The following is a 26,242-nucleotide window of genomic DNA, read 5'->3' as shown; positions in this document are numbered from 1 at the left end:
TGGTGGAGCGGAGCCTGCGCAGCGAGCTGGCGGCGTTGCCACCCTGTGTGCAGGAGGAGCACGGGCAGCTGCTCGCCCTGCTGGCGGAGCTGCTGCGCGGGCCCTGCGGCAGCTTTGATGTGCGCAAGACCGCTGACGACTGAGCCCTGTCTCTGCTGGGGCCATGTACAGAATGAAAATGTTTATTTAAAATAAAGTTCTATTTATCCCTTGTGAGCATCGCTATCCACGGGGCTCCTCTCAGGGAGGACCTCAGCGCCCTGGGCTGGGGGCCACGCTCCCCCAACCAAGAGAAGAGTGAAGGCTCAGAAGGGAGGGACCCAAGGTCTTAGAAGAAGGGGCTTAAACCCCACACCTCAGGAGCTTGGACCAGCCTAGTCTCTGCACTGTCCTTACAGGTGTGGCGGGGCCCACTGTGCATCCTCATTCAGTCTGGCTGCCGCCTCCCAGCGCAGGCGGGTGGGGCTGGGAAAATCTCCATAAGCAACCAACGCTCACTGAGACCCTAACCCTCGGTCACAGCCATCTCCCAGAGGAGGTGCTGAGGTGAAGACCACAAGGCGCACACCAGTCCCTTGATGCAGAGGAACAGCGAGGGGGTGGGCCACAAGCTGGAGGGGTAGAAACCAGGACGTACAGAAGACAGGGCCTGCGTATTTAGGACATAAGAGCTTTATTTACTCTGGAAATCGTTACAACAGAATCACAGATTGACATGAGGAACGGCTGAGCCATAAGCAAATGGGGAAGCACAGAAACATCCCCGCCCCGATGGCTGCAGAGCAGAGCACGCAGGGCCTCTGGACCCACCTGTCGGGACAGCCTTCTCAGCTGCTCTGGCTGGTGGGACCCATCAAGGCAACTGTGACCAGACCACCCTTCAGAACACTGACCACTCCAGCACCCCCTCAAGGGCCCTCCACTGGGTCACCTCTCCAACCCCTGCTTTTGGCCAAAGGAGTGAAGAAGACCCAGAGCTTGCCCACCTCAGCGTCGACATGGGTGCAGGCACCTTGAGGCCCAGCACTGCCCCCCCACCTCCCGCTGTGTCCTCCCAGTTCCCTCACCCCTTTCTGCAGACAAAACACGGACACCGTGATGTCCCTGGCGCTACTGAAGCACCCTGGACGGTCTCTGGCTCTGGAAGTGCTTTTTCCACAAGATCATGCAATTTCTACCCCTGGTAGTGCTTGGGGAGTTGGGGATGTGGTATCGAATCTCCCTGGAGAAAATGCTACCTCAGAAACGGGGAGAACCTTCCCAGCCCAGACACCCTCCCTCTACACGGACATCAAATCCGCATGAAGCCTAGATCAAGGGCCCCCCACCTTCTCAGCGCCAGGGGACGCCCGAAGAGGAGGTGGGAGGGTAAAGGGGCCAAGTCTGCACTGCAGAAAACAGTCTTCAGAGGAGAACCCTCGGAGACTCCCAGGCCATTTCACTACAAACTGTTACATTTTAATCCTTTATTAGAAACCATGCAAACTTTAATACAAAAAAATACAAGTGCAATAAGAATCTTCATGTCATTATAATCCCCAGGGCTAATCATTGCAGCCATCCCAAGACCAGGCCTAACTGGGACACGCCTCCTCAGGCTGGGCTCGCCTCGCCTCTCCCCCCTTTCCAGTCAGGCTACAAGGGAGCCTGGACGGCCCACTGCATGTCCTTATTTCCAAATTTCCAACCTTGATTCCCCACTATCCACATGCGTGCCGGGCACATTGGGCTCCTCGGCAGTGTCCTAGGCTGCAGGCTTGGAGGAATTTGACCTCCATGGCCCTCTCCAGTCCCAATTTTATGTCTTCCACCAGATCCCAGGGAATGAGACAAACAGATGCCAAAACCAGCCTCTTGGTTAGAAAAGAAAAGCAGCATACACACAAAATGCCAGAACCACCAGTCCACACTGACCAGCCCCTAGCGGTCCCTGCCTGCTCTCCAGCCCACAGCCCCCACACCACGCCTGCCCTGCCCACACCATCTCTGGGGCTGGGGCCCCGAGCTGCCCAACCCAGGGCAGCTCCTGACACCTGACCTCCCGGCTGGAGGCTTCAGGATCTCCCCTCCCTGTTTCCTTTAACACCTACTGAGGACTTTCATTTAGACATGGCTTCAACCTGCAAAACTACTCCACTGGTTTTTAGGGGTTATTAAAAAAGAAAAGATAAAGTGTGATAGCAGCTAGGCAGGTATGGGGAGGAGCGGGGACAGGCAACGCTGCCTCTGACTAACTTGGGGAGGGCAGCAAGTGGCGCCTGGTACCACCTGCACGGCGGGCACCATCGTAGGGTCAAAGGAAGAGGCGGTGGCTTAGCAGGCTCCAGGGGATGCAGTTAACGGCAGCCGTCACGTGGACGTCTGCTTCCACTCTTCCCTCCGGATGGACCAGCGAGGAGGGAGGGTATGTCAGTTTCTTTTGGGTTTGGTCCAAAAAACCCAAACAAATGAAGAGTATGCTGGGATCCAGCTCGCCCCTACACCCCAGGTCTCAGAAGATCCCAAAATTATTCTTCCCCACCCCATTTTCCACCCAAACTTCGTGGAGCAGCGGCGCGAAGTGGTGAGGATACAAGCCAAGCAGGGAGCTGGGCCTCGGGCGGGAAGTGGAAGGAACATGGGCGTGGGGGGAACAGCTGCTGCCCTGGGCAAGCGAGGGAGGGAGGGAGGGAGGGGGCGCCTAGAGGGCTGCCCAGGGCCCGAGCCACAGGATGGGGGCGGCCTGGGGCGGGGAGCTAGGGGCCCGGCTGCCTGAGCTGGGGCCGCCAGGGAAGTGAGGGCGGGCGGGAGACAATGTCGGCCCCGTGATCGGTGCGGGCCCTGGCGTTTGCCCGGAACGTCAGCCTGTAGGTCTCAATCTGCAGTGACACGGGAGGAGGGAAGGGAGAGGGTGACGGGGGAGACAAGAGGGGGGACACGGGGGACGGAAGACGAGACCAGAATGTCATCATTAGATGCCTGGAAAATAAAAGGTTGCTTCGTTAAAATTCAGGCCACTCTCCAGTCAGAAAACAAAGGAGTTTCAATTTGCAGCCAGTGGCAGGGCCCCTGGCTGGCCCTCAGGCCAAGCCCAGCCACTTACTTGTCTCCTGGATCTGGCTGTCCAAGGTCTGGGCCTCCCTTTGGTCACCACCCCCTGCCAGGGTGGTGTGGCCACTAAGGCCACTGGCTGAAGTGGGGGCGCCAGCTTCAGGCGCTGCCTCAGGGATGGCCAGCTCCTCCCCAGCAGGGGGGCCCGGACACGGAGGGGCCTCGCTGCCACCGCCCTCAGTCTACAAATGAAACAGTGGGGGAGACAGTGCAGGGTCAGTCGGGGAGGGAGTGGGATGGTGATGGTGGTGGGTTCCACACACTGCCCCCACCCCCACTGCCTTGACGGCCTGAGTACAGCGCATCTGGGAGTCGAGCCCAGGTGCTCCCACCCCGACCCCAACCCACCAGGCCAAACCCTGGTTTGAATGGCCCGGTGCTGGGCAAGAACCCAGGCGTGGGCTCTGGGGCAGGAAGGGGGTGCAGCCTGGCTAGGGACGCACTCTAGGAGCCTCCTCTGGGCGGCCTCACGAAGCCTCTGACATGACAGTCCAGCTCCTTAACAAGGCTGATGCCAGATCAAAACAACTATGACCGCAGGTTGTTAGCAAAAAAACCCAAGGAATGATCTCAAGTTGCAGGTCAGGACTTGGCTAGGGAGCTCTGGGAGCTGGACCCATTCCCGTGGGGTGCAGGCTGCCACCTCGGACCTGAGGGACCCCACAGACTCCCTGCCTGGCTAATCACTGTTCACTCACCCCCGACACAGGCCTGTTCTGTGCTGGGCACCCTTTCACGGCCTGGGACAAAGAGGAGCCAGGAAAGTGTCCAAGAGGTATGAAGAGGGAGGCTACAGGGGCCAGGACAGCTTCAGGATAGAGTAAGGACTGTGGGGGCCGTAGACACCCAGTGTGAGTCAAGAGCAGAAGAGGGAGGGCTTTGGGGGTCGGGGGTGGGGCCCAGGGCACTGGGTGAGCTGGTACGCCTGTGCCACAAATGCCCAGAGGTGACAACGGAAGGCTCCAGGGTGGTCCTTGCTTAGAACAGTGAAAGATATAGCCTCTGTGCTAGAAAGTTCCAGAAGTGGTTAAAAGGAAAAAAAAAAAGGGAGATGATGTGAATAAAAAGACTGGTGGTCAGAAAGGCCCAGGAGTGAGCCCTGGTCTGCACGTGCTTGTCACATGGCTGGGACCACACTGAAGTTAGTGCCCCAAGGAAGACGACCAGAGAATGGACCCTCACGAGGTGTGGAGCACGCTCCAAGAGTCTGTGATAGAGCCAGGGCCCCCAGTGGTCAAGGGAGCCAGTCAGGGCTTGAACTGGAGGACAGAGGGCGACCAGGACAAAGCTGGGATGGAGCTTGCGAGGGGTGGTTGGACACAGGAGGAAGGCCCACAGCGCCGCTCACATCCCCGCTTCCTCACCCATCTCCCGAAGCAGCTGCAGCCACCCTCAGACTTGGAAGCCTTCAAGGCGTTGCCCCAAAGTGCCCCTACCTGATGACATGGAACATGGACAGAATCTCTGGCAGACAAAGGGTCTCACAGTACTGTGGAAGGAGGGGAAGGGAAGAGAGGGAAGGAAGGCAGGAGAGGCCCAACCAGCATAGGAAGCCGCGCACTCTCCAGGGCCTGGCAGTACAGGCCTGAGGAGGTGGACGTCGGGCCTGCCGCCACGGGCAGCTGGAAACGAGCCACCCCGTTCGCAGGCCCGGAAGGAAGCCTGACACAGAGCACCGCACTGCCCTCTTGCGAGGTGCCGCGAGAACTGCACTCCACTGACCCTTGGCTTCAGTGGGGCCTGCACATCAGCCCTGTTCCTTTGAAAACGGCTGAGATGGGCTCAAAAAGGCAGCCCACGGCTCTCAGGAGAAGGTTCTGTCTCCAGCTGGACAGATGAGAGCTGACTGGGCTGGGGCCTCTTCACCTCTCCTGCCTCACTCAGGACGGATGACACGATGGCAACAGTAATGAAGTGGGTGAAACACGACTCCTGAAGTGACTGAGGGGCGGTGACAGGCACCCATGTGCTGGGACCGACTCCAGCTGCACAAGCCCACCCCCACCTCCAGCCCCATCAGGACCCAAGCACTACCTTCACGGCACCTCCTGCAGGCAGGTGGCCCACGTTATCGAGGGATCCCACCTTTGCCTGGGCCTTTTCTTTGAAGTTCAGCTTCTGACTTTCGATCTTGACATCTCCTCCACCTGGAACCAAAAAGACATGGGTCATTATGGGTGACAGAAAAATACCCCTACAGGCAGAGCCAGGAGGCTGGCTAAGGACTGGGCTGTGCCTGGGAGAGAAACGGGGAAAACGTAATCTGCTCCTGGTGGCCCTGAGGACACGGGTGGAGGCACAGTGAACACTGTCATAACAGGGCTCCTCTTCTCCAGGTCAGGCTGAGCCAATTTCGCCACGCAGCCAGAGAGAAGGAAAGTCACCCTACCACCACCGTGCGTGCACTGCCTGCAGCCCCAGGAGAGCCTCAAAAGGAGCCAAGATGCACGCCTGCCTCGGGGTCACTTGGCTGAGTGACACCTCCCTCTGACAGCAGTACGGGAGTCCAGCCTGCTTTCAGCCTCATGGACACCCTGCTGGTCACGGTCAGGATCCTGGAATCCTGATTTTCTAGCTGCCAGCACAGATACTGGAGGAGAGGAGTGACCGGCAAGACAGGATGGTCATATGGTCTGGGTGAACAGTTTAACCCAATCTGTCGTGAAAAGAAGAGAAGGTGAGAGGTGGGAGCCGAGGGAAGGTAGTCTATACATGGGCAACATTCACAGCTCAGCCAGAGTGAGGCCATGGAAGCAAGGGCCAGAGAGCTCTCACGGCCACCCAGACTCTCAGCTGGGCTTTTCCCTGAGTCTTCTTCACTCTCCCATCTCCTCTCTGCTCATGTCACCCAGCTTCCTGCCCAATCCTCCAGGTATCCGACCCACTGACTTCTGGCCTGCTGTAAAAGCTGGACCTCAAGTCACTGTCACTAGGGAAGAAGTTACCTCAGGAGAGTGGATTTTCTAGATAGGATGGAAAAGCGAAGGTAAGCTGTCAGCCACTGTGCCTGCTACTGCAGGTACGGCCCTGCCCCACGTCTGCTGCAGACTCTGGACCAGGACACATGAGACTCAGGGTACAGCCAGAACGCAGGCCCTGCCCAGACAACATGCCAGCTGCCAGAGATTTTTGCAGGGGCGCCAGGCCTGTGCTGCTGGAAGCAAAGTCTGGACTGCTGTGACAGTAAGATCCCAGCCCGTGGGCCGAGGCAGCATTGCTGAATGGCTTCCTGTCCCTTGTAGGAACTGGTGGTTGATGCTTCACTGCTTGGAAATATTCTCTGCTCCTGCGTCTGACAGGCAAGGCCCAGCCACCATTTCCTAAAGCTCCTTCAGCACCAGCTCCTGAACATGCAGCAGGGAGGCTGAGAAGGGTCTCAGCTGGTAGCGCACCTCTACCACAGGCCTAGGTCAACAGTGCTGTGTACACAGTGGGGCCTCAAGACTCTGCCCGTGCAAATGGCAGCCCTTACAAACTGTTCCTCCTCCAATGAAGAGGTTAGCGCCCAGAAAGCCCCTCCCTGACAGGGGCTGAGGACTATGCTGTTTCTACTGCTGTGCCCTGGGTGTGGGTGGCTCTAGGAGTCTTAATAAAAAGGACAGAGGCACAGGGGTGAAACCTGGGATGAGGAAGGCACCACTCACCAGGCTTGTGCTTGATGTTAGCCTTCGACCCACACTTGGAGGAGACCTTGGAGATGTCTACCTTCTTGTTCTGAATCTGAACCTGAGGAGAAAAACATACACACGGAAATGACTCACTCAGAGAGAGGGCTACTGCCAGGCTCAAACCCAAGCTCTCTTTATGGTCTCCAAAGCCCAGCTTAGAGGGCGCCTTTTCCAAAGCCTTCCCTGCGTCTCCCCTCGCTCCATCTCCTCTTCATACTGTCTCTTGTAGGGACATCGGCTCTACACTAACTGCTTCATGTGCTCAATCGTCATTTACAGAGTACCTGCTACCATCAAAATGGCAGCCTCTGCTTCAGCTGTCTTTCCAACAGTGCTACAATTATGCCTCAGCAGGAGCGTGGGGAAGTGCACTCTTCCCAGTCATAGGTCTGGCAGCTGCTAAAGCAGGCCACCACGTGTCCTCAGCAACTGTGGCAGGCTCATCTTGCACCATACCCGAGATGACCTGTGAGGGGTCAGCAGAGGTCACTCGCCATGGCCAGGCTCTTGCCGGGATGTGGAGCCCACACAACCCTTGACTGTGTTCCAAATGTGAAGCCCAGTCCTTAGTGAAGGAACAGTTATGAGGGGAAGTTTTCCTTTACAGATGCATTCCGGCCAATACATGAAGAAGGGACGGGGAATTCCAGTTTTGCCACAGTGCACCTTTGCTGAACTCAGGGTTTGGGGCAAGAACAGCCACCAGCATCAGGAAGAGAGAGATGAAGAGAAGAGTGAGACATTATGTGCCTCCTGACAGAAACACCACCACTGCCTCTGAACATCCTGCAAAAATGTGGGGGTTAAAAAAGAGCCAAGCCTGAATTAATCTGAAGAAAAATGTGGGACTAATGAATATGTTCAGTGAAACCATGGGCATATCCTCAGTAGAACCCAAATTCTAGGACAAACCATTCAGTTTTACTCATGAAAAGTGTTACCATGAAAAAAGAAAAATGAACAAGGAACTTGTACAGCAAGAGACACCTAAGATTACAAGGGGGCAAATCAACCAACCACAACTTAGGGACCTTACTTGTATCCTGATTAAGCAAACTTGTTTAACACGTTATGGGGTTTTATAGTATACATACATATATTAGAGTTCTTATCTGTTACAGTTATATATTCGGATATTTGCAGATAAAAGATATAACTAGAACTGGCTTCAGAATAATGGAGGTGAGCATACATAGATAAGACTGGCCACAAAAATAATAAATGCTGAGTAAAAAAGGACATCCAATTCACTTTATCATTTTTTTTTCTAATTTTGTATATGTATATGTTTGAAAAGTTTTAAAAAGCTTAACTGCTTCTTATTAACTTAAAAGCCATTGAGACGAGGCTGGTACCTAGAGGAGCCATGTGCTGCTGTTTCTCATGCAGGCCCCAGGCCCCACCCAGGGATGCCCAGTGGCCAGCACAAGCCCAGCCACGACCACCCAGCATCCACACACTGCCTCCTGTCACCCGCTCGCACCATCTGCCCCTGGGGCAGCACAGGTGTCAATACTGCTAAGGAAGTGACCCTGCCAACAAGTCTCAGAAACCACTGACATACACGCCCCTCCTCATGAGGGTGAAATGGAACTAAATTGCTGCAAAATTTAAACTCTGATCATCCGCAGAAGTAGCTGTGATGGTCTCGCTCAATGGCCTTTTGGTTCTCAAAAAGGGGCATGTTTGTGTGTACGTGGGGGCATGTGTAGAGCCAACCAGAATCTTGCTCCAAGCCACTCATCTGTGCGGGAGCCCCAGAATTTCTCTCTGGGCAGAAAGAGGGCTTTCGGCGGGTCAGGGTTACATGCGTATGGCTGGTGGCCACCCTTCTACCATGCAGGTATGATTATGGTGGCTTTACGGAGGGGCCGATGGAAGGCGCAACAGTAACTTAGGCTAGGCTGTTTACCCTCATCTTCCCACCTGGAAACATCTCCACAGGCAGTTTCCTAAAGCTCTGCTGTTTAAGGAAGCCTCCTAAAACGAAATACTTGAAAAAAGTACATTCCCTGGCCCCAAAAAATCCTGTTTGAAGTCATGCGCAGGCAGTGTGGGAAGACCATAGTAGGTGAGAGATAAATGAGGACTATTTTCAGAGCTCTGACATATACCACACAACATATACTAACACATTTCTATTTCACACACAAACACACACACACAAACAACCCAATTCCCTCACTGTTCACATTCTGGTTCTGCATCTAGGCCAAAAGCCTGAGAGGAAAAGCTAGAGCCAGTGCCTACTGGGCCCCTCACAGGCTGGATCTTTATCACCTTAACCAGGTGCTACCTTTACACTTTACCTATCTCAATCTTTCCACACCAGCATGGCCAGTGTCTGGCCAACTTCCAAGTTAGCCCAGCACTGCCCACCTGAGTGCCAAACCATGCCAGGAAGAGCCAGTGGTGGGGAGATGCCCAGGAAGGGCATGAAGCAGGGGAGTCAAGTGGGGGAAAAAACAGGTGCTCTATGTTTGCACCCCCACAGCAGAACTGCGGGGTGGGGGCCTCTGTAACCCATGGGCAGGACGGCATGACCACTGAGACGGCAGAGGATGGAGCCTAACAGTGAAAAGAGTAAGCAGAGTGGGACTTAATTCAGGTCAGGGCGGCAAGGAGAAGGAACTGAATGAACAAGGGAGACCAGGACAGCGCTCTCCTCTGGGAGTGGGAGAGAAGCAAGGGGGGCGGCGGTGAGGGCAGAGCCCGCCTGCTGTGGCCTGTCACAGGGGCGTGGAAAACGCACGGGGCGCCCTCCACGTGCTAGATGGCAATGGTGGCCAGCACAGTCTCTCCCAGGACCGCCCTTTGAGCTCTAGATACGTGTGTCCCCAACACAGATCTTAAGGGTGGCACAGAGTAGCACCATGATAGACAGGATGTCTGAATGGGACAGGGAAGGAGAGAAAAAGAAAAGGAAACTGGAGGAGAAAGGGGTAGAAAAGGGCAACAGTGAGGGAAGGAGAGCAGAACGAAGAGAAGGAGGAGGAGGCAGAGAGAGAGGAGGAGAAAGAGCAAGAGCGAAAAAGAGAGCAGAGTCATGAAAATGAAGGGAAGACCCAGGAGGCGGGGAGGGCCTGGTCACGAACTCCCTGCTCTAGAGCAGCAAGGACTCAAGGACGGGCTCTGGAGGAATCGTGACATCTGTCCCCAGGTCAGAACCAACGCATCCCCAGGGGCGGACTTGAGACAGACGATGGGCCAGCTGCTGACCACATCCCTCAGACCAGGTCTCTGACAGCAAGGCCTCCCACCACAGGGGCAAAAAGATGCCAAGTGGGTGTCACCCAGCTGTCATTCAGGGGCTCACAAGGGACACCCAGACTGAACTCATGTGAGCATCAGGGTCTCCCCCGAATCCATTCACCCACCAGTGAGGGGGTGGCCCTCTCCCCAGTGCGCCCCATGGGGGGCTTGGCCTCAGACACCAGTGGCCCCGAGCGCATACTTACATTACCACCTCCAGGGACATGCTTAATATTGTCCTTGGAACCACACTTGGACTGAATATGGCTGTAGCTCACTTTTTTGGAGACTATCTGGACCTGGAGTGTTAGAGAACAGAAAAAAAAAAAAACAACACAAAGGGAGAGGGCTGGTTAGAACCGACATGGGGCAGGCAGTGAGTCCAACAGTGACCATGACGGGCGGCAGATGGTGCTGTTAAAACCCTACCTCCAGCAGAACAGCTGTGAACAGCACAGGGCAAGGGACGGGAAGGAGCAGGAGAGAGAGTGAAAACACGAACAAACAACACAAAGACAGTAGATGTCGCCAGAGTGCTACACGGACATCCTCGCCGCTCCTGGGGCCAGCTGCTGTGGCCTCAATCCCCATCCACCACAGCCCACCCGCATCTGTTCTCTCCCCAGGCTCCTCTCTGCAAGAGTCCTGCTCATCTGGACCCATCCTCACCCAAGGACGGCACCTCCCTGAAATCTAGGGCCTAAAATCGCTGCAGAAAGACCTGCTCTGGGAAAGCAAAGGCTGCACGGAGAAGTCTGGGGCAGCTGGCTCCCGACTCAGATCTGATCCTGACAGGAAGGACAGCAGAGGCTGCTGGACCTGCGATGCAGAGCCCTGGGCACCAGGGGGCACCACCACAGCCACTGCTACACTACCACGGTGAGTCCATTTCTCTCAGGGCTAAAGAAAGGGTGTTGCAATTGCAGTTAAGCTCTGGTCTTTTTTGATGCCAAGGTAAAACCTCTTCCACAGTCCTCCAGATGCCCAACCTTCTGTGTCCTGAGAGTTTCACGTGCAAAGAGACCAGGTTCTGGGCAGGGCTGCAGTGAGCCACAACTGGAGGGCACGCCCACTGTGCTGTACACGAACAGCTCGACTTGAACAAAGCAACATGAAGGCCCAGGCTCCAAGTGGGACAAAGAACTCTTTTTGAGGCTTCTCAAGAGGGAACAGTTGCCAGCTTCCTTCCTTTCCTTCCTTAGAGCCCATCCCAAGTGATGCAGCCCCCAAACTGAAGAGTTCTCCACAAAGTAGAGAAATCTACTCTGAGAAACTCCAACTTCTTAGCAACATCAGTGACAAAACCACTTTCCTAATGAACCAGGTCTGAACCAGAGGCCTGTACAGGACCTCTGGAAGGCCCTGGGAGCCATGGTGCGGCCTTCCATGCCTACCAACCACACAGAGTCCTTGGCCTGAACCCTCCCATCCTGGTTCCTCAGGGCTGGAGCTCAGGCTTCTCTGGCAGCCCCCGACCACCCATCTGCCACAGAGAAGGGCAGAAGGTTCCCAGGGCAAGAGGAGGGTCCTGGCTCCAGGGTATGGAGGCAAGGGGAAAGAACCTAGCACCCCCACTCACCTCTGCTGTCCACATAATGCTGCAATCCCTATGTCGAGTGTGTTTTCTACTGGGAAATGGGAATGAGCATGCTAACTTTCAGTTCAGAGGTCCTTGGGGAACCAGGGAAGCTATTTTCACACCCAGCGGTGTGGAGAGGGGCCTTCAGTTGAAATTTAAGCGCAGGGCTCTGGGGTTCCTGGTGCTGGAAGGTTGCCATGTCTTATTGAGGAAGAAGGTGGATGCTATGGGCATAACAGGTTTCAGATCAAGGTCAGTGTGAAGGACGTGACTGAAAGTCTTTGCATCCATTTTATCCGCCTGAATAAATATCCCCTAAAGGGCTAACGGGCTCCCAGCTCTGTTAACTTTCAAGGTTATTAGAGAAAATTTTCTGATGCCTGAGTCATCAAACACAGAGGAGGGAACATGGGGAGGAGTAGAAACTAGTTGGGGATAGGAAAAAGGTGCAAAAGAAGGGAAAGTGACTCAGGCTGGAAGAAACAGTTGACCGTCTTTTACCTTCAAGAGGTAAAAGTCTAAATAAAACTCACTTTCCCCGTAGGCGGTTTCTGTGCATTGCCAATTGGGCCGGCTGCTTTAGTGACTGCGTTAGGTTCAGGCTTTCGAGCTGGAGCAGCTGCCTCTGTTTTTTTCTCTACTTTGGCCTGGATGGAGATAAAGGGAGGGCAAATTTCAAACCAAGAGGATAACAGCCCAAATGCTAGGAAAGGAAGAAGGCTGAAGGGGACTCGAATCCAGGCCAGGCCACCATGCAGAAGCAGGTCACCCTTGCTCCTAGAAAGAAAACAACCATTTGCCAGGGCAGACCAAGCTGGAGGGAGAGGGGCTGCAAACCAGTCTTGAGATACAAGGAAGAGATCAAGACACCATTCGTGGAGAAGAGGCAGGAAGAAGGGATAAATATGAGTGTGTACCAGGGTTTTCAAATCACAAGCCACCCCTCCCCGGGCCCCATGTTCTGATACGCTCCAAGCAAGCTGCCATGGTCACAGGAAGCCAGTGTTGATGACGGGAAGTGTCACACCCTCAGGTATGTTGGAACAGAAAATACTTTCATCACCAGGCTGAGTTATTCAACTCCCCACCAAGACCTGTAGCAAGTTTTGCACCACGTACGCATAAGAGCACAGAAGTGGGGAAGGCCATCAAGACCCAGCACAGCACTTGGCTGCCTACGCCAGCTACACTCTCTCGGCACAAGCAACCCTCAGGCCCTCATCCCAGTTTTCCATAAACGCCTTCCAACAGAACAAGGATTCTGTCTCATTTTGGACCCCCTTCAATGTTTTCAGCAGCTCTGGATTGAAACAATGTAAATGTCCTACTCTGAGTCAGGGGAGGCGGTGGCAGCGGTTTAAGCCTAGAGAACGATGCAGGGGATGAGGAGGTCACTGCTCCAGACACTGAACCTGGACTCTTGCCACCACCTTTTCACACACAGAAGCCCCATGGTTGCTAGCAGTTAAATAATTCTAGGGTGGACGTACTCAGAAAGTCCTTCAAGTGAAGAGCATGGTTCTCCACCATGACACTCTACCACAGTCCTTTTATTTAGGAAAGCCAGGGATAGAAGAAAGTCACCCTGGCCATAAGAGGACACTAGTCCTCGTCCAGACAGACTCTTCAGCCAAGACACACAGCTCAGGGAACTAGAGGCAGCCCATCTTCTGCCTAGCCTGCGCAAGGAGAAGGAACAAAATGGACCAGGTTCCTGCCCAATGTCTCTCACCTATGCAAGGCTCAGAGGCATTCTCTGTTTCGTAAATAAAGCACAACCCTTTGCCTCCAAACAAAAATGTAAGCCCAGACCCCAATATGCAGACTAGGAGAGGAGAAGAGAAAGCCTGAGCTAAGCCCACTTGCATCCTGTTGCTGGGAGGTGGAGCCCAGGCTGAAACTCCCTGACACTGAACCCACTGTCCTGACTGTCCCCTGCATGGTGGGCCCCTTGGGCTTATGCAAGGACATGCCTGGGAACAGTGCTTAGATGTGGCAGAGGATGAAGCAGGGGCCAGCATGCCAGGGATCCAAGCTCCCTGGACTCACCCGGCCTCCTCCAGGCTGGTGCTTGATGTTTTCGGTGGAGCCGACCTTGGAGCGGACATTTTTCAGATCAGGGGCAGAAGCGTTGGCAGCCACGCGGCCCAGCCTCGGGGCAGAGGAGGTGGGCTTGGCTGCTGTGGGCTTCTTGTCCACGGGAGGAGTCCCGGAGGGCCGGGGCGGCGTGGCTGTGGGCCTGGCTCTGCTCGGAGCCCCTGCTGGGGGTGCTGTCCCAGGGACGGTGGTGCTCTTCTTCACAGAACTTGTGGTGGTGCTCTTTGGGCGACTCAAGTCAGCTGCTCAGGGAGGAACAGGAGATAATACGCGTTCGGGGAGAAAGCAAAAGGGAGCCTTAAAGCCACGGAAGATGTGGGGTTTAAATCCGGATTCCACAACGTGGGGAATGGGTCTTACCTGGTGCAGACTTTGTAGCCATCTTCTTGATCTCTGCAGGTTTCCCCTCAGTCTTGATTGCTGCACAAATATACACTTTTTAATATCATGTTTAAATAAGATGATCCACTGAATGGTTCATCCTAAACTGAGATTCATGCATTCGTTCAACAATGACTGAATCATTTGAGTCAGGGACTGTGTTAGGCTCTGGGAACAGGCTAGTAAATGAGACAGTCAAGTAGACACGCCCAGACGGAGAGTCCAACGCCAGGCATTTGGTCATTTCTACGGTCTTGACAATGCTTCCACATGGCCTTTCTTATTACAAAGATCATGAACACAAAGTGCTGGGTGCTGTGGAATTACGAAGAAAGGAACAGTACATTCTACCTGGGAATTCATGAGAGTTCCCTTCACTCAGGATTATTCTGGATACACATAGCTGCTAACCTCACGTGGAGATTGAGGCTCCACTTTTCAATGGGCCCGTGAAGGACTGGTTCACAAGTCCTTCTATCTATCTACACAGCTGTCTGGAGCTGTCTGGGGTAAAGCCACTGGTTCCCGTGGGAGGGACATTCAGTACTCACCAGTGGGCCTCTTGGGCAGGGGTGTGGACAGGTTCCTACTGGTTGACCCAGGTGAAGCAAGAGTTGCAGTTGCTGGGGCTTTGGGAACAGCCTGGGTGCTCTTGGAGCCAGGTTTGACAGCTGGGGCAGAAGCCGGCTTGGATGGAGAGACCCGCTTCTCAGGAATCTTTGCCTCTGCAACAGGCTGTCAAAAATGGGAAAGTGGCAATGAGAGCGGTAGGTCAGGAACTGCCCCAGGAAGTCACGCCAAAGGATGCTTCCATATAAGCAGATGTCAGAAAACGAGAGCAGTGGGCTTGGCAGCTACTAATAGGAAATATGTGGCTCTAAGATCAAAGTCCTCCAGACAAGGTGGGAAATGGCCATGTAGGGTGCCTTGTGATCGGGATCAGGAAACAGGGAGTCAAACCACCTCAGTCCAACCTGAACCGGTGAGGATGAACAGCCCTAGAAATACACCACACTACAAACTATGTCTGCCTCCGGATTCACTGCATTAAATACTGATGCATTTAATGTAGTAATACTTGACCAGAGAGTAAACGAAATTATAAAAAATTACAAATGCTTAGTCCAATCCAGCTATTCTGTGGGCTAAGACGCACCCCGTGAATTCTGAACAGGATGGGGCAGCAGATGGAGACTGCATTGGCCAAATCAATCGGGTCAGAAGCCTAAGCTCCAGCTCCAGGCAGCCCCTCGACTCACGTGTGCTCTTGGGCAAATCACTGAGCCTTTCTGGGCTTGATTCCCTCGTCTGGACAAAGGAGGGCAGAACAGAGGATCACTAAGGATCAGCTCCATTAGGGACTGGAGGATGAGAATTCTGTAAGAGCACAGGGACAAATGGGAAAGGGCGGGTGGAGGGTGTGGGCCTGACAAGCAGAGGGCAAGAGGAGGCTGATGCCAGAGCTCTGACTGAATGCCAAAGGGAAAAGCCCCTCAGGCACAGACACAGGCATGTGGCACAGACACAGCTCCTCTTCCATGGAGGCTGGGCACACTATCACCACCAAGAAAGGGAAGGAATCAATACAGGCTGGCGTCTGCAGGAACACAAGATGGACAGACCTACCATGTTACTCAAGAGAGTAAGCCAAGCCAAAGGCACAGCGGATCTGTCTCTTATACTCCAGAGAAATGGCCATTCAGAGGGTAGGATGTGGGCGGAGACAAGGACATTGCTTAAATGAAAAATCAGCTAAGGAGGTTCTTAGAAATTAAGGGTTGGCACCGATTTAGAGAAAATCTAACCCTAATGACCATTGCTACAAATGAAGGGCCCAAGCATCATGTAAAGAACCTAAGGTTGGAATCAGGGAAATGGTCCAACTACCAGCTCTGTCTAGAGAAAGTCATGGGTTCCGTGGAGGGGCACTCCTGCTCTATTTGCTGTAAAATGTTAAGGACTAAACCAGGACCTCTCTGGCAGCTCTTTTCAATTTTCAATACAGTCAAGTCAGAATAATTGAACGGGGTCTTATATTTTACTGGTAACAGTAACAATGATAAAATAATTTAGAAAAAGGTTACAAGGGATAGAAATCTCCAAAAGACATGACATTCTTCAGGCTGCTTTTGGCCTCAGCGAACTGCAGAACTAGCCTGCTCGGAGTTACTCTCCTGATTTCTCAACTTTTATTTTCTCCTCTGTCAGACTGACAGATCTGAATAGTTTTATCCCCTTTGTTTCTGTAAATCTTTCTACCAAAATAAGGAAAAAACTAGATTTCATTAGGCTTTAGTTTTTATCCATCTCTCAAAATATCTAAACATCTATATCTTATCTAAAAGATAAAGAGTGTTGATAGAGGCCCTGAGCACAAGCACTGGAGTTAGACCCAAGTTCAAACACAGGTTCCTCTGCTTACTAGCCCTTAACTAAGCTATGAAATGAGAATGCAAATATCCTATCCGTATCACGGGTTTCTGAGAGAATTAAAGGAGTTAATGTCTATAAAGCAATCTGTACAGTATGCTCCATTTTTGTTACTGTTATAGAGTGAATTTCACCAGATGGCACCCATTCCTTCCCATGGCCTCTGTCTGCCTCAAGATTTGCTGCTAAGAAAGTGTCAGGGCGAAGCTGCTGCCATGGCTCCAGCCACCCTTCCTCCGCCCCCTTATTCAAATAAATTGTTTTCTAAAGATCAGGAAAAGCATTCAACTTGGTAAATAAGGATCAGAAAGTGTTCCGAGATTTTCTCATTCCTAGTCTATACTACGATTTCTCAGTTTCTTGGCCGCGGTTTCAACCTAGCCTACGATTCTTAGGTTCCACCAGTTTTATGTACTAGATTAAATTAAAAACAATATCATTTTAACATGGTAAGCTACTCCCCATCATGAATTTGAAGAGTAACATCAGGCTGACCTAAGGCCATTCTCAAAGAAAACAAGATGTTAAGAAAAGGCGCCACAGAGTCCACCCACCCTTTCTTCCCATACCAATCCTGTGAAGTTAAGGTTGTTCTGAACTGCCCAGTTCCTAAGTAGTAATGTGTGGGTGACCTGGAAAACTGAAAAACTTCAGAAGGAGCCCAGGGAGAAGAAGCCTAATGCCAGGAGCAAGTAAGTTATCACATGATGCTGGAATCTGCTGAGATAAGCTGGAAGAGCTAATCATAATCAGCTACTGGAGGAAATTCACTTCTCCAGGATGATTAAGAAGAAAGACAAAGAACTGAATCTGACTGAGACTCTGATGTCAGAATTATACCAAAAGTGAGTATGTGATTGGCATGAGGAGTAGGGGAAACTAGTTAACAAGTATTGAAATAGATGAAGAGTAAGGAGGAGCTGGGAGAAAGAAGGAGTGGAAGCAGAGGCAATATTGCCCCCAACCAGGGCAGAGAAAGGCACCAAGTGAAAAAGATGGCGGGGACTTCCCTGGTGCTCCAGTGGGTAAGACCCTGCACTTCCGACGCAAGACAAAAGGGTTTGACCTCCGGTCAGGAAACTAAGATCCTGTAGGATGTGCAGTGGCCAAAAGAGGTTAAAAAAAAAAATGTAGAAAAGGCCTTCAAATGTCATGGCTGCATCATGGGTGCCCAAAGTGATTTGAGTTAACCTTTCCCCATTTCCTTTTCCTAGCCCCCCAGCCTATTTCCATGTCTGGAAGCAACAGCGCCTAACTATCTGATGCTGGGAGGGGAGAACTCTTCCCAGGCACAGTGCTCAGGTGGCTACTTACCTTGGGCTTCGTGTCTTTTGAAGGTAAGGTGGAAGGCCTGGAGGTGGCAGCAGCAGGGCGTTTGGGTGGGGCAGCTGGTACTGAGCCTGAAGCAAGGCTCATGGGTTTTTTATTCGATCCACCAAGGGTGGTGGGAGCTGTCTGCTTAGGGAGAGAAGTGGGCTGTGTTTTGGCTTTCGATGTTGAAGTCTTTGTAGGTTGAGTGGTGGCCAAAGGCTTTAAGTTGATTTGTTTTAGTTTTTTTTAAAGGGCAACATCAAACACACAGACAAGAATAAAAACAAATTAAAAAAAAGTATAAATTGCACAATTCAAAGTAAAACTCTAAGCAATGAGGAAAGATGCAACTGAAAAGTAGCATTCCTTTCTTCTGAGCTCAGTCAATAGTGGAAAGATGCCAGGATGAGCATAAAGAAAACTGGAAATTGTTTCTTAATGACAGTGTCACTAATTCCAATAGTTGGACATCTCAAGATTTAAATTCAGTAGTAACTTTAAACAATTAACTAATTTTTGAAGGCTGCAATAATTCTGTGAAGAAAGTCACCAGCAGGTCATTAACTATTTACTATTTGTAACTCTGTGATGTAATATCAACCACACTAAAATGAGCATTTATACTTTAGAATAAGTGTCTGGAGCTATATTCCACCTTAAAAATCTGTGCTCCTTTTTCATGAAGAAAGACTTCAAAATGATTTCTGAATAATTCTGTAATTCCCTTTATTGGTGTTGTTAAAGGAAGCAGAAGTATCTACAGAACAAATATTCAAGATAATAGGGTCAAAAGCAGAGATTTAAGGGTTTGAGTTAGGCCATCATGATAAAATGGGAATATAAAATATTTTCTAAGCATGTTTGAACTTGAAGAAGGAGAACACATTATTAGCTCAGAAAAAAGTAATTTCACTTGCATAATCCAAACAATAATAGCAGAAGGTAGTTTTAAAAAATTACAGCAGAAGACAACCCACCATTCTTGCACTTACCTTTGTTTTCTTCTCTGGGCTTGGTGGAAGCTCCTTGTTTGGAGGGGCGGTGATGTCATTTCCAGACACGCTTCCGGTAGGTGGTCCTTCTTCTGGTTTGGCTACTCCTAAAGGGGGGAAAGTTATGCTAAACAAATGTTTTTAACACTCATTGTGAAGACGCAAGTCTTTGCAGCGAGTGACACACCACTAACTAGCACTTCATCCTGACAAAATCCACAGAACTCTGCAGCTGAAAGTGGACAAGACTCCGCCGTTTCCCTCATTGTGACGAAGGACAGTTTTAGATTCCAGCCTGTCCCTGTGGAGAAGCAACCTAACTATGATTTGCACAAATGATCAATGGAAGGAAATAGCCCTTGAAGTTTCGTTTCCCTTCCCTGGAGACTGGCAAAGGCGTTCTGTCACCCTACCACTAACTCCCAGAGCAACAGGGACAAAAACCACTTCTACTGGAGTTTATCTCTTGGAATAAAGGGTGCTGAGAGATGGGATAAGAGCCAGATGATTATCCAATGGTCTCCCTTTACTTCCTTTCCCTGCAAAGCACCACTTTATGGAGGATGTGAGATGAACCTGATCTGGTTCTAGCGGTGACCCAGATTTCCAACAAGGCCGAGAAGACCCATGCAATCAGATCCAGGGCCAGAAATAAAGTCTATGGCCTAAGGCTATGCCCAGCAGCACCACTGTGGGGAGATGACTCCAGATTTCAATAGGCTACACCAGAAAGCATTTAAATACCACGAAACTTGTAACTTGGGTGTGGGGAGACCGTTCTAACTAGCACAATCTCTAGATGCCACAAAAGATAAGTTGGAGTATAGAAGAATAAAAAGGCTCAATGTGCCCCAAACAACAAGAAGAGTCAAAAGGCAAATGATAAACAGGAAAAAAGTATTGAACTTCGCATCAAATACACAGAGCTTATTAGGTTTACTCCTACAGATCGATAACTGCTATAAAGGCCAACAACCTACTAGAAAAATGGCCAAAAGAATATGAACGCAATTTACAGAAAAAGAAATACAGATCACTTTTGAAAATATGAAAAGATATCCAATCTTGAAGAGAAATGAGATGTAATTTCCAATCTAATATTTGTTAAAAGTCCTAAAATTTGAATGTAGCTGCTAGAGAGAATATGAGGATATACATGGCTGGCAAGTGTGTGAAGCGTACAACTCATATGCAGGGCAATCTCACAGTGCCTCTGAAAATTCCAAGTGCAGATAAATTCTAATTCAGAAGTACAATTCCTCAACATTTATCTTAGAGATATATTCACATACCTGCCAAATAGCGAATTTGCAAGCTCCTTCCCCAGAGCATTATTTCTAAAGGCAAAGTAATCAAACTACCTATAAGTCTGTTAACTGAAAACTAGTTAAAGCATACGGTAGAAATACCAACGTAACCTCTGAATCTGAAACTGGTCCAGAATCGGAATCTGACTGATAGGGAACAATCTCTTCTAAGCAAAAAGAAAAGCAAAGCACATAACTGTAGGGATAACACGAGACAATACACTTCTATTGCAAATATACTTGTGCATGCATTTTAAAAAAGTCTTTGGAAGGATCGTGATGAAACAAAACAATGGTGATTTAATTCTGGGATGGGGTGGGGGTTGGGGCACAAAACTAAAGAGGCTATATGTTTATTTTTTTGTGTGTGTGTGTAATAAAGTTTTATTAAAGTATAAAGGAGATAGAGAAAGCTTCTGACATAGGCATCAGAAGGGGGTAGAAAGAGTACCCCGAGGCTTTATGTTTATACTAAAACTTTTTATTTTGAGGTACGGGTTCACAGGAAGTTACAAAGAAATGTACAGGGAGGTTCTATGCACTGTTCACCTGGTTTCCCCCAAAGACATCCTGCGTAACTACAGTACACTATCAAAACTGGGGAGCTGATGCCTGTGCGATCCACAGAGCTGCTCAGATCTGTCCAGTTCTGCTTACGTTCGTTTGTGTGTGTGTGTGCCCATGTAAACAGTTCTGTGCAACGTTATCACACGTGCAGCTTTACATAACCACTGCTAAGAATCAAAACGGATTAATTGTTCCACCACCACAGAGCTCCCTCATTTCACCCTTTTTATTTTTTTCATAGACACCCCAGCCCGCTTTCCCTTTCCAATCCCTTAATCTCTGGCAGCTACTCATCTGCTGGCCATCTCTAAAATACTATTTCAAGACCACTGCGTAAGTGGAGTCATACGATGCACTACTTTCGTACCTGGCCTCTGTCACTGCACAGTGCTTCTGAGCTGCGTCCATGCTGTACATGATAAGTCCACGGCATGGCTGTACCGCGGTTTAGCCCTTTGTCTACTGCAGGACATTTTGGTTGTTTCTGGCTCTTTGCTATTTAGGAATTTTATTACAGGATTTTGAATAAAATAGCTTCTTTGTTACTATATGGAAATGCAGTACAGTTTCTGACATGTTCATAGGGTATCCTGTGACCTTGATAAACTAATTAGGTCTGGGGGTGCTGTTTCCGGGTAGGGACGGGGAGGGTTTCCCTGCGTGTGTGGGCGGAGGCCTGCAGTGCTGCCAGGTGTGAAGGGAGGCCCGGATGACCTCTGCCACTGTACCTGCAAGATGGCTGAGCCCATCCCTCTTCCTGGAAATGGGTAGGGAAATAGGGCTTCTCCTTTCTGGGTCTTTTGGCAAAAGAGAGCAGGTCTTTCATTCTTTCTTTTTGTCTTTTCTTATTTTCTCCTTTTGAAAAAAATCTATGCTTGTTGATGATTGCAGGTTGAAGATACTCTCCAGTACCCAGACCAGGACACATGGGAGGGTCTACCTCAAGCCGTGAGCCCTATCCAGCCTGCCCTCTCCCTTTCTTTCACATTCCTTTTCTGATTATCTGGTACATTCTTTCCAGAGTATTTAGCTGTATTTACAAGGGTGAGCATGAAAAAGTGAATCAATGTCACTTTCTCTTGGTAGGAGATTTTCTCAAGAATAGCATTTTGTACTTTTTGATGTTTGAAACCATATATATTTCTAGTCAAAATGGAACTTTTTTACTTTTAAAAATAAGAAAAAAGAAAACCACTCCCACCATGTAAGGTATTGGTAACGTCTTTGTTCTATAGCCAGCTGAAACAGGATCCCACCAAATGTGTGACTTGCTGTCACTGGCCCCAGACCACCACAAACATTTTTCAATAAGCACACGATTTTTCAGCAAACATAAACACTTCATGAACTCTCACTGCGATGAAACAACCACACGACATTTCAACCTGCACCGCTACCACAATGTCCCCACTGTTCCACAAAGGATGTTCAAAAGGAACACATACTGCTCCACAAAACTGCTCACTTCTGATGGACCTTTCCAGTATTTGTACTAACACATGCCGGAAAACACAGGCTCAAAATCACAGCATCATCTTCAATTCCTCCCTCCTCACTGCCCCGTCTCTCTCTCTCTCATCTTCCACACCCAGTTTTCAAGTCCAGTTGATTTCACCTATGTTACACTTCCCCTATCTCAGTAGTTCACCTCTTACTACTACACGAATCTCCTGTCATCAAGGGAATTTTTTTTCCTTCAAAACCTCTAACTTCCAGTTTATCTTATTTATTGAGAACAGGTGAACTCCTCAAAGCCAGTTTTGAGCCATACTGTCATAGGCAGCCAAGCAGGATAGCTTTTTGAGCATGAGAGTAATGTTTAAACATTTTATGGGGCAAATAAGCTTGGGTTCCATACAAATTTTTAGACTTGTTATCCCATTATTTCTTGCTCAGATGTACGGATGGCTTTGGCACATTTGGTCAACCTACAACCTTCTCCAGAGGAGCCCCAGATGAAGTGGGTTGCTCAAAACGGCCAACACTGCTGAAGGCAGCTTTGGAACCTGGCAAAGAGGTGACCAGACCAAGCAGAGACAATAAGATATATTTACTCATTCTTTCCCTAAAAGAAAGAAGATATGAAAACTATAGTCAAGCAACCTTGGGTTCCTGAGATATGAAATGGCATAAAGCAGGGCATAGAACCCAAAACCATGGCAACCAATGTCCTGTGCAGACCAGAGTCATAAAGGAAGCAAAAAGTAAGAGACAGCAGAGAACAGTTTCCAGAGGGGAAGAGAATGGAACGCATGTTTAGGGGGAGCAGAGGTCCTCAGAGAGACACACGATGGCTGTAGCCAAGCTACACTTCCTGCAAGTAGATTCCCTGAGACTGCCTGTCAGTAAATACCTTTTTTATAAACTAGAGTTCCTGTGTGTGTGTTCCTATTCTATGAAACTAAATAGCAATTAAGAGAAGCCCCACAAATACTCATCACTATTCTTTTACCTAACGTGAGCTGTCTGAGCAGCACACCTTTGCCTGGAAGGCTTTCCCTCCACATAGTTAGGCAGGCTTCCAAGGCTACCTCCTCCAAAAAGTTTTCATGATTTAGAAACCCTCTCAACCCCACCTCCTCGACCGCCCTTGACCCAGCTAGTCACTTGATGGTGCCTAGGTAGTAACTGGCATATGATATGTGTGTTGAATAGTGAGTCTTTATATAGCTTTATCTACAAATTTTAGCAGTCAGCATTCAAACATCTATAAGGTGAACAGATCAGTGAGGTTTATCAGTCATCTGACATTTTTTTTTTTCCTACCAGCATGAACTTCTGTTAGTGTGAACTAAGACAAAGTTGTTCTGAAATAAATATCTTCATTTATTACCACCTAGAAGGTATACAACACTGAATTGGGCACGTGGTGATCAAGGGAAAAAAAGATGAGACAATCCTATCCGTGAGGACCTTACAGTTCTGCCACCATAGAAGGAAGCTATAGCATAGAACATTTGAGTCTTAACATTTTGGAGTCATAATAAATCATAAAGGAAATATGATGTTTATTTGGCCATCATTAAAAAAAAAAAACACCACAAAACTATCAGTCTTCAAGGGTCCTTTCCCCAAGAAAATACACTTAATACTAAGAAAAAAAGTTAAAAATTTTTGAAAAAATGTACTGAGAGGTATAAATACTAGAGGAAACGGTTCCCAGAAATGGCTATTTTTTTCTTAAAACAAACAAACAAAATACACATTTTCAATCTCCATTAAGTAGCTTGTAAATCCTGATCCTTTGTACTCAAACTGGACTCAGAGGAAAGCAAGCTTTTGTAGACCACCAACAATAAGACTGGTGGGGGGCTGGGGGTGGGGAAGAGAATAAAGGGCAAGGAAGAAAGACAGGGGCAGCCGCAAGAACTGCAACCTTCGGCTGTTTATTAATTGCAAGTCTTTCCTCTCTCCTCTTTCCCTTTCTTCCCCTTCTCCCCACAAATCTTCCTAACACACATACACAGAGAGAAAATTAGAAGCAAGATTGGGTCAAACATGAGTAACAGGAAAAGAATATTAAATAGCCAGCTTTACAAGGCTCTTTTTCAGCTCAAACAAAAGTAAAACATTCTCAAAAGCAAAACGGGAAACAGCTCGCACCCAGACTGCGCTACTTAATGAGACGAGGCTAGTGCTGATAAAGCCATTGTGAGTCTACACAGTGACAGATTTTCAAGCAAGGAAGTCAATCGGTTGTGATTGGATGATTTAGGGCTTGGGAATCATCTGGTTCAAACCAACAGAGAGCTGAGGGGTGGGAGGATGGGGGGTGGGCTGGGCAGGGTGACATAAGGTCAAACAAGGGGCTCTGTGTCTTAAGCCCACCCCTCTCTGACCCCAATCGGCCCACGCCCTCAGTCCACACCATCTGTCACGCCAGCAGACATGCAGGCTGACCCAGCTGGAGTCACTTTGTGCACTCTCTCGCCTCACTCTCCCCAACCTTCCGACGCAAGGGAATTCAGCCTTCCCCAAGCAGTCACAGACTCCAGCAGGAATGAGCTGCCTAAGGCTCCTGCCGGTAATCTGTCACTTTGGTTCCTTCCTTGCTGTCTGCTTGTTCCCCATGGAGGCAAAATTTAGAAACATACCATCACGTGGGGTCTCTTCACACAGGAACGATGGAGTGCTCAGGGTTGCAGTGACCTCGATTTCCTTTTTCCCTGCCAGAACCGGCTGTCCTGGCTGTTTCTCACCTCCCTGGCAGACCCGGGAGCACGAATCCGTTCTTGATTGACTAGTATCTTCCTGTCCTTTCTCTGTGCTGCTCACTTCAGGAATCTGCTCCAGCTTACCAGGGAGAGAGAACCCAGCAGTGCCCAGTTCCCTCTTCCCAGAGCTGCTGCTACTGCTGCTGCTGCTGCTGTGGTTGTTGCTGAAGTGGGTCAATTCTTCTCTCTTCTTGGCCACTGGTTCTTCACAGTTGAAAGGAGGTGTCTCTTCAGTAGACAGAACGGGCAGTTCTCCAGGGTTCAATTTGTGGCTGGCTGTCTGCTCCTCAGCCACCGTCATAGAGCGTCTAATGGCAGGAGTCCCCGGTTTTTTGGGTGCGGGACTCGGCACTGGGCTACTGGTGAGGGGCAGCAGGCCAGAAGAAAGATCTTCTCGGGCGGGACGTTCAGGATACTTGTCTGCAAGGTTGACAGCTGGGGGCACTGAGAGGTGAGAGCATTCAGACAGGGCCCGGCGCACTGCCTTTTTCTGCTGAGGGGCTTGCTCAAGCAAAGCCCCCTCCTCAGGAAAACTCAATTTCTCTACCTCCTTATCATGGACCTGGATATGAGAGCTGGCATCCCAACATTCTGGGGTGAACTCGACCCTTGTGATTGGTGGAACGGCAAGGGGTGAGTGCTCAACAGCTGGGGCTGGGTGGGCTACCGCCACCGGCAGTGAGGACCCACATTCGAGCTGCCTGGAGCTGGCACTCCCCACCCCAATCACCCGGCAGCCAGCAAGGGTGCCATTCTCCTTTCCTGGAGTTCCTTCCCTTGAGTGCTGAGGGACTTGAGCCTCTGACATTGGATGAAAGTTGGGGTTCCAAACACTGGTTTCCTGCTCCTTAACACACTGGGTGGGCATGGCAGCAGCCCCGGGGAAATGCAGATCTGGCTGGCTCTCAGTCTCCGGCGCATTCTTCCCCATCACCGTCCCCAGGACTGTAGTGGCTTTGTTTTTGTCTGGCCCCTCTCTGGGTCCCAGATGGAACTCGGCCACCTTCTGGTACATCGAGCTCCCCTCTGAGGGATGGTAGGTGTCTGCAATCACATACCTGCTCGCAAGGTGACCCGAGGTGGCTTGACACTCCTTGCCCTGCGCTTCAATGCCGAGCTCTTTGTCTAGCTTCCCCTCAAAGAAGCAGAGCTTATTCTGCTCCAGGAAGCTGGCATTCTTCACAAGCCCGTCTTTCAGCTGCCCGTCCATGCTGACATTCAGCCCGATCTCATTCAGCTTGCCCTCTGTCCTCTGCCACTCAAACCCGGCTTGGCTCATTTCTTTCGGAGAGACTGCCCGGCACTGTGTGGGCTGGCCCTGACGGAGCTGGCTGGGAGCGGCGGGGGGGGGGGG

The 26,242-nt window shown here is 50.2% G+C and overlaps 2 protein-coding genes across 12 annotated transcripts in view; one reads left to right on the top strand and one right to left on the bottom strand.

Moving 5' to 3' along the window:
• DHX30 (DEAH (Asp-Glu-Ala-His) box helicase 30) overlaps positions 1 to 748 on the top strand; it is a 28,795-nt gene extending 28,047 nt beyond the window's left edge. The window contains exon 25 of the mRNA XM_010862495.1: positions 9 to 748. Coding sequence (XP_010860797.1) covers positions 9 to 143 — 135 coding nt within the window. The 3' untranslated portion in view covers positions 144 to 748. The remainder of the gene's footprint in view (positions 1 to 8) is intronic.
• MAP4 (microtubule-associated protein 4) overlaps positions 657 to 26,242 on the bottom strand; it is a 153,117-nt gene continuing 127,531 nt past the window's right edge. For 3 of the 11 annotated variants that reach the window (XM_010862344.1, XM_010862343.1, XM_010862345.1), the window contains exons 10-19: positions 18,801 to 18,907; positions 17,812 to 18,027; positions 14,619 to 14,802; positions 14,047 to 14,106; positions 13,639 to 13,928; positions 12,123 to 12,236; positions 10,217 to 10,309; positions 6,735 to 6,816; positions 5,125 to 5,237; positions 2,968 to 3,272 (exon numbers count right to left, since the gene is read on the bottom strand). In XM_010862344.1, coding sequence (XP_010860646.1) covers positions 3,060 to 3,272; positions 5,125 to 5,237; positions 6,735 to 6,816; positions 10,217 to 10,309; positions 12,123 to 12,236; positions 13,639 to 13,928; positions 14,047 to 14,106; positions 14,619 to 14,802; positions 17,812 to 18,027; positions 18,801 to 18,907 — 1,472 coding nt within the window. In that variant the 3' untranslated portion in view covers positions 2,968 to 3,059. The other 8 variants (XM_010862341.1, XM_010862342.1, XM_010862347.1 and 5 more) reach the window with 8 other exon arrangements.

The sequence above is a fragment of the Bison bison genome, unplaced genomic scaffold, assembly GCF_000754665.1.
Source record: "Bison bison bison isolate TAMUID 2011002044 unplaced genomic scaffold, Bison_UMD1.0 scf7180017864482, whole genome shotgun sequence".
Taxonomy (NCBI): Eukaryota; Metazoa; Chordata; class Mammalia; order Artiodactyla; family Bovidae; genus Bison; species Bison bison.
Note: the sequence above shows the minus strand (reverse complement) of the source record. Positions and strands in the feature narration are given on the sequence as shown.